Here is a 12,460-nt window from a genome sequence, read left to right as displayed (position 1 = left end):
AAGCTGGGGTGATCATAAGCAGCACTGGCCACTTTGTAAGGATGTGGGTCCACGTTGCCAGATCTTCCTGATTTTTTAAAAGAGGAATCGGGACTCCAGGTTTTGCAGTGGAATCTCCATTTATAAATGGAGGGAATTAAAAACATAATTTCCCACGAAGAAGTCCTAAGCTGGCCAAACTGCATCTCTTTGCAAGGTGTTGTTTTGCCTCTGCTTCACTGTGTCACCGGGGTCTCCCCTTGGCCCACAGACCCCTTCTGCGGCTTCCTCGGGACACCCCAAACAAACTCTAGTTGCCGATTTCTAACTGCAGGCCAACCGTCTTTCTGCTATGGCTTCTGTCTCCCCCACCTGCTCTCCTTGTTGAAAACCAAGCTTGTTTTATTCCTGGGAATGCAGACAGGAACCCTGGCCTGGTGTGCTGACTCTAGTCCTCGAGTGCAGTCCTGCCTTCCCTGCCCGTCATGCAGGTCTCCTCTCCCCTCCCCAGGTGGGGTCCTCTGAGCAGTCCTGGGCCATCTGCTGCTTTAGCTGATCCTTCCCCATCCAGAGACACCAGGTGCTGAGCCTGGGGTCCTGATGACCCGGGACTGCTCGGAGGCCAGAAGGAGCTGCCTGTGGAGCAGGAGGAGGGGGCTGTGCAGTGGGCCACCTGAAGGAGTGTGGACTTTGGGTCTGTCCGTCTGCACCTGTCTTGCTGTAAAGCCTTGAGCAGCTCACCCCGCCCACTTCCCCGCCCACCCCCTTTGGATCTGCATTTCTTCATGGCTGTGCCCAAGACCTGGGTGGGCATGCTGGCCTAGTGTTGTCACTGTCCTGGCCTGCCTTCCCTGGCCTCGCTGGAACATGACCCGTCTCTGGTTCCCTTGACAGTCCTGGTGGAACCGAATGTCCAATCGGTTCCGCAAGCTCAAGCTGATGCAGACGCTGCCCCGTGGGCTGTCCAGCAACCAGCCCCTGCCTTTCTGTGATGAGCCCGAGCCAGCCCTGGACTCCACCATGAGGGCAGCCCCCCAGGACAGGACAAGCCGCCTGGGGCTCCCTGATGCAGCCCCTGTGACTAAAGACAGTGGTAAGGAAGGCCTGAGGTCGTGGGTTCCTGTCCCTTACACCTCTCTCGTCTTGGAGAAGCACTTTTTCCTTCTATCAAGTGCAGCTGGGCTGAGGCCTGTGGGTGGGGGCTGTCCAGCAGTCTGCTCTGCACCCGCCGTCCTGGGATGAGGCCATGTGGGAATGTGGCTCTGGAGCAGAGTGCTGGTGTGGGCACAAGGGGCAGAGGTGGGACACGCTCCTGTACATAAGATGGGATGGGCAGAGCTGGCCAGGGCCCAGGTCACGGGTTCCTGTCCCTCATGCCTCTCATCTTGGAGAAGCGCTTTTTCCTTCTATCGAGTGCAGCTGGGCTGAGGCTCGGTAAAGCGTCTTGAAAGAGGGGAGCCACCTGTGGGGGTGGGTCGTGAGCTCGCTGCCACCGGGGCCTTCAGCAGACTGGACGTCTTTGTCCAGCTGCTGACACATCTCCATACTCGGGGAATATCGATCAGGTGAGATCTTGTGAACTGGGACCAGCTCCTTCGGCACCACTTGCCGAGACAGACTATTGAGCTGGGCGCTGCCGTGTCTTCCCCAGCACAGCAGTGGTTTATGGAAAAGCTTGCAAAACGCTCCTAGACGCCTTTTAGATGCTTGCCTTCTATTAAAATATTGAATACCAATTATTATTAAATATTTAGCCGCTCAGGAGGGCCGGCTTTCCAGAGGAAGCCTGCCAGTCACTCACCCTCTCCCCACGGTCATGTGGGAGGGTCATTTCAGGAAATTTCCATTTGTCTCTCAGGTCCCGGGAGCACAAGAGGAGAAAAGGAGGATGCATTATTGACCACCATGGTGAGTGGGGGGGGCCTTTCTAGAAGCACGTCCGTCTCTGCCAGTCACCAGGTGATAAAGGAGGGATGTGGGCACTGACCTTCCTTCCTGGTGGCCACAGAGGGGGCTGGTGATCAAATGTGTTGCACAGGGAACATCTCTGGCACCGAGGAGTCGGGACAGATGCCAGCCCTAAACCCAAGGCCCTGCGGCTCTCGGGGCCAGACCTGGGTTCTCGGGCCGGGGCTGAAGGTTTGACCTGATGGGCAGATCAGACATGAAGACTCTCCACTGTGGTTACAGAGAGTCAGGGGAAAGGAGGCAAGAGGGAGGGTGCCTTCCAGCCTGGGAGAGGCCTCACTTTCCTAATCTATAGACCAGAGATGTATCAGGATGAGATTCAGCAGTGAGAATGAGCAAGTCCCTGAATATGGTGGTATACATAAGGCAGCAGTTTATTTCTCTCCAATAGAGACTATGCACAGTGGAGCTGGGGACCTAGATGCCTTCTACCTATAGTTCCCCACACATGAGTTCTATTCCCAAGGTCGCCTCCTGCTCCACAGTGGGTGCCAAAGCTCTGGCTGTTACTGCCTAATTCCAGCCAGCAGGGAGGAGGGAGAAGAGGCGGCCAGGGGTCCATGCCAGCTGTCTTTGAAGAAGTTTCCTGGAAACTTGCACACATCACTTCTGCTTGTATCAAATTGGTTAGAATTTTGGTCACATGGCTCCATCCTGCTGCCTGGGAAGCCGGGCAGTAAAGCCTGTTCCAGTTGGTCATGTGCCAGAGTAAATACCACGGATGTTATTTCTAAGATGCAGAAGGCAGATACTGGCGGACAGTTTGCAGTTTCTGACTTTGGGGTGATATCTGTCAGGGTTGTGATTTTTAAATGAAAGCATCTCCAGGAAATTCTTAATCTGGTGCTTGGCCCAGAAGAAGCTCTACTGTGTGACCTTGGGTATGTTATCTTGCCTCTCTGGACTTGGTGTTTTGTGGACTAAGAGCCTGGTCCTTCAAGTTCCTTTAGTGCTAAAACCTGATGCTGGCCAGCAGAGGGCAGTCTTGGAGAGGACAAGGAAGCAGTCACTGGCCCAGAGGGCAGGGCGTCAGCAGTGCCAGGGACTGCAGAGCCCAGCCAGCCTCCCTCGCCCAGGCAGTCACATGCCCTGCCCTGCAGCAGGTGCGCATTGATGGCCCCAACCGGCTGTGGGAGCTGGGGCTGCTCCACATTTAAATACGTTATCAAACAGCAGCAGTTCCATTCGATAGGGAGTCAGAAATGCTATTATAGGAATTTTAGAAGATGCATAGATTCAAGAAAGGAAATAAAATCACCCTTGATTGCACACCCAGATAGAATCGTGGTTGACATTTTGTGGTATATATCTTTTGAGTATTTTTCCTAAGCATTTTTTTAGCATCTATGAATATGATATCATGTTATGTATAATAATAGCAAATACCACAGCACTTACTAAATACCAGTCACTATTCTGGGCGCTTTACGTATATTAACTCATTTAATCTCCCAGAGAGCCCTAGGAGGCTGACAGGATTACCTGCTCCCCTTGCTGTTTGGGATCTGATTTATCAATTCGCCGGGACCCACCGTTTTCGTGTCATTAAACACTCTTTAGCCAAATCATGTTTAATGACCCAGCGACAGGACATTCCATCTGGAGTGCCTTTCTCCAAGACGGGCCCATCGGACTTCAGAGCGTCTAGTGTTGGATTTCTGGACGTCTCTGTAGACTGTCTGTTCCTCCGTTGCCCCACTGCCTCGTTGTTTCTCGGGGTCAATGTCTAGAAATGGAACTCCCGGGCAAAGGGCGTGCATGTTGTTGGCTTCCAAAAAGGCTGCAGCAATGGAGATGGGTGGCCGGGAGTAGAACCCCCAGGCATGGTGGGTTTGCAGCCGTGAGGGTCCAGGCCAGCCCCCGACTTGCCAGATGAGGTTGTTGAGTCTGGAGGGGGACAGAGCCCCTTCACGGACCCTACAGAGGCAGGACAGTCTGTGTGGGAACCCAGGAGGCCTGCTCTCCTGTCCTGTAGGTCTCAGGGGCCATGCTCGCTGCCCCACGAGGGATGGTGGATGGCCCATGGCCCTTCTGGCCCACTGAGTGGGCGTCTGCAGCCACCGGCGCAGAGCTGCTGCCTGCCCGGCTCCCGAGGCGGGTTAGCTGTGGGGTGCCCGTCCCCACCAAGTGCCATCTGGCACCGCGTTCGCTGTCTTCTCTTAATTAAAGCGAGCGTGGACCGTGTGAAGGCTTTTCCTTGACAATCCTACAGTCATCACTGTGTGGATTTTATACTGACCCCCCCCTCAATCACATTTTCAAAATGTAAAATTAAATTACAGTTGAAAATGTCAGCGGCGGGAGGCGTGGCTGGGTGGGCTGAGAGGTGGGGGCTGGGAGGGGAGCGTGCCTGGGCTGCAGCCCCTCACCTTCCTCCCCCAGCCCCAGCTCTGCTCAGGCTGGGGGCCCTGCAGCTCTGCACCCTCATTCTGCCCACCTGGTCCCGGGCCGTCCTGTCCTGTGCATCTGGAGTGCTCCCCCTGTCCCCCCAGCCTCACCACGCCCTCCCTCGGGCTGGGTTCAGGCCACCCTCTGCGTTCTCTCCTGCAGCAGGTGCCCCCGCCCTGCCCTCCCCGTGTCCTCTCCCTGCAGCAGGTGCCCTTCCTTATGCCCCCACTGCCATCTCTTCCTTGGCTCCCTGTCCCTGTGTCCCCCCCTGTCTTGCTGTAGCTCCGCGTGGTGCTCAACCCTTTCTAGGAGGAAAACTGGCCCCTGGCTCGAGTGGGTGGGTGGCTGGTGGTGGTTCTGAGAGCAGGGGTGGCCCCTCGGGGTTGGTCTCACCCTCAGTCTGTCTTTGCAGCTGCGAAATGGAGCCCCCTTCACCAGACTCCCGAGTGACAAGCTAAAGGCCGTCATCCCCCCCTTCCTGCCCCCTTCCAGCTTTGAGCTGTGGAGCTCTGACCGGTCCCGGACGTGTCCCCACGGGAAGGCGGACCCCGCCAAGACTGTGCTGCCCCAGAGAGCCAGCAGGGGTCACCCTGGGGGCAGCGGGGGCACTGACACGGTGAGTCACCCGTGGAGTTCCAGGCAGAGGGACCTCAGGCCGACTGGCCGTCCCCTGCCTCTTGTACAAGGAGACGTGCAGCTACCTGGGGGGGGGGCAACCTGGGAAGCCAGCATGAGCCCCCTTCTCATCCTTGGCTTAGGCACCTCTCGGGCAGGTGTGAGGAAGGGGATAGCACTCACAGGTCTCGGGGACTGGGACACAGACATCTCTTCTGCGGCTGCCACCTGGCTCACTGCAACTTCCATTCATCACTACCAAGTGCCCCCAGGGCACCCAGGTCAGAGCCAGGAGAGCCGGACAGTGGGGAACGGAGGCCCTGGGAGCTCGCAGGTCCCTGGAGATCCCCCACAGTGGCCACAGTGATGTGCGCTCAGGCTGTGACGTGAACGGCAGTAGGCTGGTGGGGGGCTATGCAGGGCCCCCTGGAGCCCTTGGCAGGGAGGGTCTCAGGGACCTGGGACAAGGGCCAGTGGTGCAGGGCCAGCTGCATGGATAAAGTCCCTAAGGTGCAGAAGGGACCAGCCAGGAAGCTAAGGGCTTCCATGTGATGGGCAGAGCAGATCAGGTCATGGAGGAGCGAGGCCAGCGCTGGCCCGAGGGACCCAGGGAGCAGGAGGCTCTGAGCAGGCTGGAGGAGGGGAAGACATTCCAGCCAGGGACCGGCAGGGACCCCTAGGGAGAGGCAGGCTGGGATACGGGAGGTCACTGGCTCTTCTGGGCCGAGGGGTCTCGTCCAGGGAGTGACTGGGCCTGCCTGGGGTTTCCAGTGAATGACAGGGTCAGGTTCTCTTCTTGAAGGGCCCTGGGGTCAAGTGAGACCAAAGGGAACGATGTCACACAGGCCCAACCTGAGCTGATGGGTTCTCAGAAGATGGGACTGAGCTCTTGGGGGCCAGCAGGCCGGTGCCGGGCAGGGCCAGCCTGCGCTCCTTGTGGTCCTGTGCATCCACGGGGAGGCGCCACTGTCCCTAACCACCACTCCCCCTTGTTCTTGCAGACTCCCGTCCGGCCAGTTAAATTTCCCAGTCTCTCCAGAAGCCCAGCCTCTCCTGCCAGTTCTGGAAACTTCAACCACTCGCCTCATTCCTCAGGCGGCTCCAGCGGGGTGGGGGGCATGAGCAGGCACGGCGGGGAGCTCCACAGCCGCTCAGGTGGGCAACCCCTCGGGCTGGGGGCTGCACATGGTCCCAGAAGTGGCCACGCGTGCTTGTGGGGTTTGCAGTGGGTGTTTGCAGAGGCCTTGCTGGGCGGGAGTCCTGAGTCTCTTGGGTTGGCTGTTGCAGTCCTAGGGACTGAACCTTGCCCTCACCCATGCTGGGCCAGCTCTCGACCACCGAGCTACACCCCCAGGCCCTAGATTCACGTTTTCATGGATGTATGAGAAACTATCTTCTTCCTAACCACTGTTGCTTACACAACTCAACTTGTTACACAGAGTCCCTTATGCACCCACAAGTGACCAGCATTAAGATTTTGGTGTTGGCGGCTGGGGATACAACTCAGTTGGTTGAGTGCTTGCCTCACATGCACAAGGCCCTGGGTTCAATCCCCAGCACCACACTGCACCACACACACACACACACACACACACACACACACACACACAGAGTTTGGTGTATATCTTAGCAAAGTGTCTTTATGCATATTAGGAATATTTTTCGGATGAGGCACCTGGGTCTCAGGACAGTGAGGTAACTTGCTCAGCATCACACAGCTCTTCAGTAGCAGAGCCAGGACCCAGGGGTCTGACCTCAGAGCCTGCTCTCATAGCCATGGGCCTTCCTGAGCTGGGCGCTGCTGGCCCAAGGCGGGTGCTCTGTAAACAGCAGCGGGTGCTCTGTAAACAGCAGCTAGTGCTCCCTGCAGTGCCGGCCCTGGGCGCTCACTGTCTCCCTTTCTTTCGTGATTCAAGGTTATGGGTAGCCTGGGTGAAATGGGAAGAGGGATCAATCCAAGAAGCAGAGCACCCCCGAGGACCATGAGATCCAGGGAAGAGCAAAGCCAGGCTGCATCGTGTCCGCCCAGCCTCTTCCCCACCCCTCAGCAGTGCCTCTGCAGCATGGTGGCCACTGCCCGGCCGCCTCCCAGTCCTGGGAAAGCCCTGCCTGGGCCGGGAGTACTCAGGCCTGTGGTGGTCATTCCTGTTTCTGTCTCCTCAGGTGGCAGCGTGGATAGCGTCTTGTCCCAGATCGCTGCCCAGAGGAAGAAAGCAGCTGGCTTGTCAGAGCAGAAGCCCAGCCAGCGGTCCAGCCCTGTGGGGCCAGCACCGGGGTCCGGCCCGTCCAGCCCGTCCGAGCGTCCCGTCTCTCCTGCGGGCACCGCCGTTCCCAGCAGCAAGGTACTCGTCCTGTGGCGACCGCTCCTCTGAGGCTCACAGACCTGTCCTGACGTGGCCCCATGCCGGGCAGCACACTGTGGCCACTCTCACACTGTCACCAGGGACAGGGGCTGTTGTGGAGAAGGGAGGGCATCAGGGACCTCCGAGGGGGGCTCAGAAGGATGGATGAGGAGCCAGCTGCAGGGCGGGCGGGGCAGAGCGTTGGTGAGCCTGTGGAATGCAGGAGCAGCTTCCTGGTGCTTCAGAGGCGAAGGTACCATACGGAGGGGCCGAAGAAAGGTGGGAGGGATGGCCGTGCCTCACCTCCCTGCTTCTGGTACCATTCCTCTATTAATGCAACTTGAGAGCAATCACCACACTTAGTGTCTCTGGAATTTGCAGTGGGTGTGTACAGACGCCTTGCTGGATGGGAGTCTTGAGTCCCTTGAGTTTTTGATTTTGTTGTTTGTTTGTTTTGCAGTACTAGGGATTGAACCCAAGCCCTCACCCATGCTAGAGCAGCTCTCTACCACTGGCCTACACCCCAGTCCCTAGATTTGTGTTTTCATGGATGTATGAGAAACTGTTTTCTCCCCAACCACCTTTGCTTACACACTCTCTTTGTTATTCAAAGTCTCTTGTGCCGTGTGTGTGTGTGTGTGTGTGTGTGTGTGTGGGGGGGGGGGGCTCTGAAATTAGGTTCCTTTTGCAATTTAGCTCTTAGAAAGTTTTTCCTCCTGTACGCAGGAGCTTCGTTTCCACTGGGTTCAGAATTGTTGGTGGAAAGGAACTATATAATTAAGTTCTTTTTAGAATTCAATGACAGTGGGGGGAAGGCTCTACTGATGTTTTGATATATTTTCTTTTATCAGTAAGAATTCATGTAATTTTATTTCTCTTTCTGTTTTTGCTGCTAGGAAGCCCACAACTACTCAAGTAAGTCTGATAGTCTGGGGCTTTTGAAATCGATTTTCTCTTCTCTGTTGTCCAAAATTTCTGTTGTTGGATGATCTTATTAGATGCATTAGACATGATTAGCTTCTTTTAACTGGTGTTGGCAACAGGCAGGTGTCTAAGTTATAAATCATACTACCTATTATCTGGCTCGATGCGTCTGTCCTATCTAATCTATATGCACAGTTATTCTGACGAAAGAAAATGGACTCTTTCAAAAGATGCATTCAGGAGGTAAACTGGGAATGATCCACTGCCACCGTCACCTGGTACTCTTAGCATGGTAACGGGCTCTAACCTTGGCAGCTGTTTAAAAGTTCAGGTTTCTGGGCTCCGCCCCACCATGGCTGAGACACCCTGGGTTTAGTCTGGGGAATCTGTTTTCCCCTAGGGAAAGCCTGGAGCCAGCTGCACCCAGGGCTCTTAGAGACCACTGTCCTGCATGGAAGGACCCAGAGCGGGCAGCATCAAAGTGGAGACGTGAAGTGCTTTTTAGAAACTCTCCGAGGAAGGCCAGAAATTAGGATTCAAAACCAGGGACGCCTGGATCTGGCCTAAGACAAGCCACGTGCCACCCTGGTGGAGTGTGCACGGGGCTGGCTTCCTCCACCCGCACGGTCAGTGTGCATCAGCCTTTGGACGGGTGGACAGGGCAGAGTGGGGGGCCCCCGCCAGGCCCCACGGCCCAGGGAGTAGCCTCAGCTTTCTCTTCCTGCCCTAAAGGTCAGGGTTTCAAACAGGAAGCGCTTGTTGAGCTTCTGAACCTGTGGAGTGGCAGGTAGGTCTGGACAGTCCTGGTCTGGGGTATCCCTCACCTGTCTGACTGTCAGGCGGAGTGGCCAGGACAGCTGGGCCATGCGTGTCCACAGCAAGCTTGGACTTGTTCCCCTGGCAATGCCCAAAGCAGGAGTGAAACCAGGCACGGTCTCTTAGTGCATCAGCGTGCCACACCTGGGGGCACAGAGCTGCCTAGCAGAGGGCGGGGCCCTGGGAGGCCTGGAGATGACAGCCTGGGGACAGTCAGTCTGCCACAGCAGACAGGCAGAGGGAAGTTCCCATGTAAATAATCTCATCTTCACCTGTCCTTCCTGGTAATGCTGCCCCTGTGGTCCGGGGTATCACATCTCTTTGCTCTGGGCTGGGATAGACATGTCTTATGGGATATCATGATGATCACCCGCTTAATCGGGAGCTCTGCTTGGGAATGTCTTTGTAGAAAGAAGCAGAGGAAGGGGTGTATTAATAAAAGTCTAAGTAGCTTGTTAAAAAGAACCTTTCAAAACCTGAGGGAGGGACTTCTTTTTCCACCCTGGGATGTAGTTAGCTAGCTAGAGCATTAAACGCTTAGTGGTAGGAAAAGTCGCACTTGCTTCCAGGCATGAAGACGGTTTCTCTTTAGTCCCTCCTGTGCTGTTGAAGATGTCTGATTTTTAGGAGGAATTACAAGATAAATAATAGTTAAAAACAAAAACACCCCCAAGAAACAAAGCCGTCCTGAGAATAAGACTTAGATATGACACAGGTGTTGGAGTTTTAAATAACTGTGACTGACGTGGTAAGGGCCCTAATGGAAAGTAAGGACACCCAAGGTCCTATGAGTAACTCCTGCAGCAGAGAGGTCGAAATCCAGTGGAAACGCCAAAAGACACGGTTGCAGAGATGAGAACACAAGAGATATTTTTGACAGACTCGTCAAACCTGACACAACCAAGGAAAGAACCAGTGAACTTTTATATAGGCCAAAAGAAAGAAATCACTCTAACTGGCTGGGCACAATGGTACACGTCGATAATCCCAGGGCCTGAGGAGGCTGAGGCAGGAGAATCACAAGTTCAAGACCAGCCTCAGCACTTAGCAAGGCCCTGAGCAACTTAGTGAGATACTGTCTCAAAATAAAATCTAAAAAAATTTATTTAAGGACTGAGGTTGTAGCTCAGTGGTAGAGCACCTCTGGGTTCAATCCCCAGTATGGAAGGGAGGGAGGGAGGGAGAAATCACCCTGACTGAAATAGAGAAGGAAGGTATAACAAAAACTCCGGGCTCCCAAAAGTTATGAGAATGGTGAGGCAGAGGGAATATTTAAACAGATAGGGTTGATAATTTTCACAAATCAATGACAGATAGAAATCCACAGATCCTTAAAGCTCAGAGAATCCTAAGTAGGAAAATGCCAAAGAGAACAACACACCTAGCTCTGTTATGATGAAACTGCTGAAAACAAGATGAGAAAGTCTAATTAAAGGCAGCCAAAGAAAAAAGAAATCATACCCTCTGTCATGGCATCTTTAAACCGGCCTGAAGGAAAAACAGAGCCATGCCATCTCATAAAATGAGCTGGGAGGTGTTCTCTCCTCTCTTGTTTCTCTGGGCGAGGTTGTGGAGAATGGTTATTCCTTTTTCCTTAAATGTTTGGTAAGATTCGCCAATGAAACCAGCAGGGATTTTCTCTTTTGGAATTTTAACTTACAAAATAAGTTTAACAGAGAGAAGGCTGATTAGATGATCCGGTTCTTCCCGAGTGGGTGCCGTGCCTTGTATCTTTCTCTTGTCTTTATTGTGGCATTTGTGATACGGAGTTGTTGTTAGTTCTCCTTCATCACTGTGATGTGGGGTCAGTAGGAAAATCTCCTTTTTCATTCCTGATGTTGGTAATTTGTGACTTTTTTTTGTTGTTGTTGTTTCATCCATCAGGCTAAAAATTTATTGGTGTTATTGGTGTTTTCAAAGGATCATCTGCTTTCATTGATTTTATTTTTTCATTTTTCAATTTCACGGATTTCTACTGTTATCTGTCATTTGCCTCCGTGAGCTTGCTTTGAGTCTTGTCTTCTTTAGTTTTTTTATGGCAGAAGTTGAGATTGCTCTGTAGCCATCTTCATCTTGTCCAGGACAAACGTTCGGTGCTATGAAATCACCTCTCAGTGCTGTTTTCCCTGTACCCTACGCACTTTGATACATATCTTTATTTTAATTACAGGCAAAATATTTTTTTTTTCACTTCCCTCGATATCTCCTCTTTGGCCCAGTATTTAGAAGCCTGTGGTTCATTTTGTTGTCATGTGGGGGTTTTCTAGAAGTCATTCTGTTCCTGGTTTCTCATTTCATTTCACTCTAGTTCTCTTTCTGTTCCTTGGGGTATATTGAGGTCTAGTTTACTCCCTGGATGGCGATTGATCTTGGTGAGTGTCCCGAATGCACTTGAGGAGAAGGTGCGTTCTGTTGTAGTAGCTGGCCAGGGGAGGCCCCGGAACTGTCAGGCCCACTTGGCTGGTGGTGTCCTTCAGGTGTTCTGTGTGCCTGCGGATTTTACGTCTGCTTGTATCGATAACGGAGAGAGGAGCGTTCAAACCTCTTACTGTAACTCTGGATTGGTTATCTCTCATTTCTGTCCATCAGTTTTTGCCATGAATAAGTTGTGTACACATTTAGGGTTGTTATTTCTCCTGGAGAATGACCCCAATATCATGATAGAACGTCACGCTTACCCCCTGGAAACAAGGATACGTTTTTATGATGTTACCAGAAAAAAAAAAAAAAGAAAAAAGTGACAGACCAGTAACCCTCATGAATATAAGTGTAAAAATCTCCCCAAAATGTTAGTAAACAGAATCCAATGATACATAAAAAGGGACACACACGCTGGCTAAGTGGCATTTATCCCAGGAAAGCAAATCTAGATCCGCAGTAGCAAATCAATCTGTGTGATTCACCAGGTTCATAGACTAAAGAATAAAATGCAGGAAAAGCACTTAACAAAATCCAAAGTCCATTGTGATCAAAACTGAAAACACACCAGGCAAGGAAGGAAACCTCCCGAATCTAATCTAAAACACCTCTCGCTGGCATCACACTTACTGGTGAAAGACCAAGGGTTCCTAGGATGGGGGCCCAAGGACTTCTCACCCCTAAGCACTCTCAGTTCCATATTAGAAACAGAAACGACAGCTAGCCCAGTGAGGCATGGAGAAGAAATCAAAGGCATGCAGATTGGAGAGGAAGAAATGAAGCCATCTCTCCTCCTAGAGGACATGACTGTCTACACAGGAAACTTCAGAGAATCGACACCAAAGCTCCCAGGACTAATAATGAGTTCCTCAGGGTCAGTGAACAAAAGTCAGTTGAATTTTTTTTTTTTATGCTAGCAGTGGATAAATTGAATTTCTTAATTTGAAAGTTAAAAAAAATATCATTCACATGTTCAGGGCATTTTTGAAAATGAAATAATCTAAAGTTAT

General features: G+C 52.7%; 1 protein-coding gene across 6 annotated transcripts in view; it reads left to right on the top strand.

The window, feature by feature from the left end:
• Positions 1-12,460, top strand: part of Anks6 (ankyrin repeat and sterile alpha motif domain containing 6) — a 46,056-nt gene that overhangs the window by 16,569 nt on the left and 17,027 nt on the right. For 3 of the 6 annotated variants that reach the window (XM_078047871.1, XM_078047870.1, XM_040286090.2), the window contains exons 7-11: positions 874-1,072; positions 1,838-1,887; positions 4,748-4,951; positions 5,952-6,105; positions 7,114-7,292. In XM_078047871.1, the coding sequence (XP_077903997.1) occupies positions 874-1,072; positions 1,838-1,887; positions 4,748-4,951; positions 5,952-6,105; positions 7,114-7,292 (786 nt within the window). Of the gene's footprint in view, positions 1-873; positions 1,073-1,837; positions 1,888-4,747; positions 4,952-5,951; positions 6,106-7,113; positions 7,293-8,188; positions 8,208-8,616; positions 12,295-12,460 lie in introns of those variants that run through there. The other 3 variants (XR_013438189.1, XR_013438188.1, XM_078047872.1) reach the window with 2 other exon arrangements.

Source organism: Ictidomys tridecemlineatus, chromosome 4 (assembly GCF_052094955.1).
Source record: "Ictidomys tridecemlineatus isolate mIctTri1 chromosome 4, mIctTri1.hap1, whole genome shotgun sequence".
Classification (NCBI taxonomy): Eukaryota; Metazoa; Chordata; class Mammalia; order Rodentia; family Sciuridae; genus Ictidomys; species Ictidomys tridecemlineatus.
Note: the sequence above shows the minus strand (reverse complement) of the source record. Positions and strands in the feature narration are given on the sequence as shown.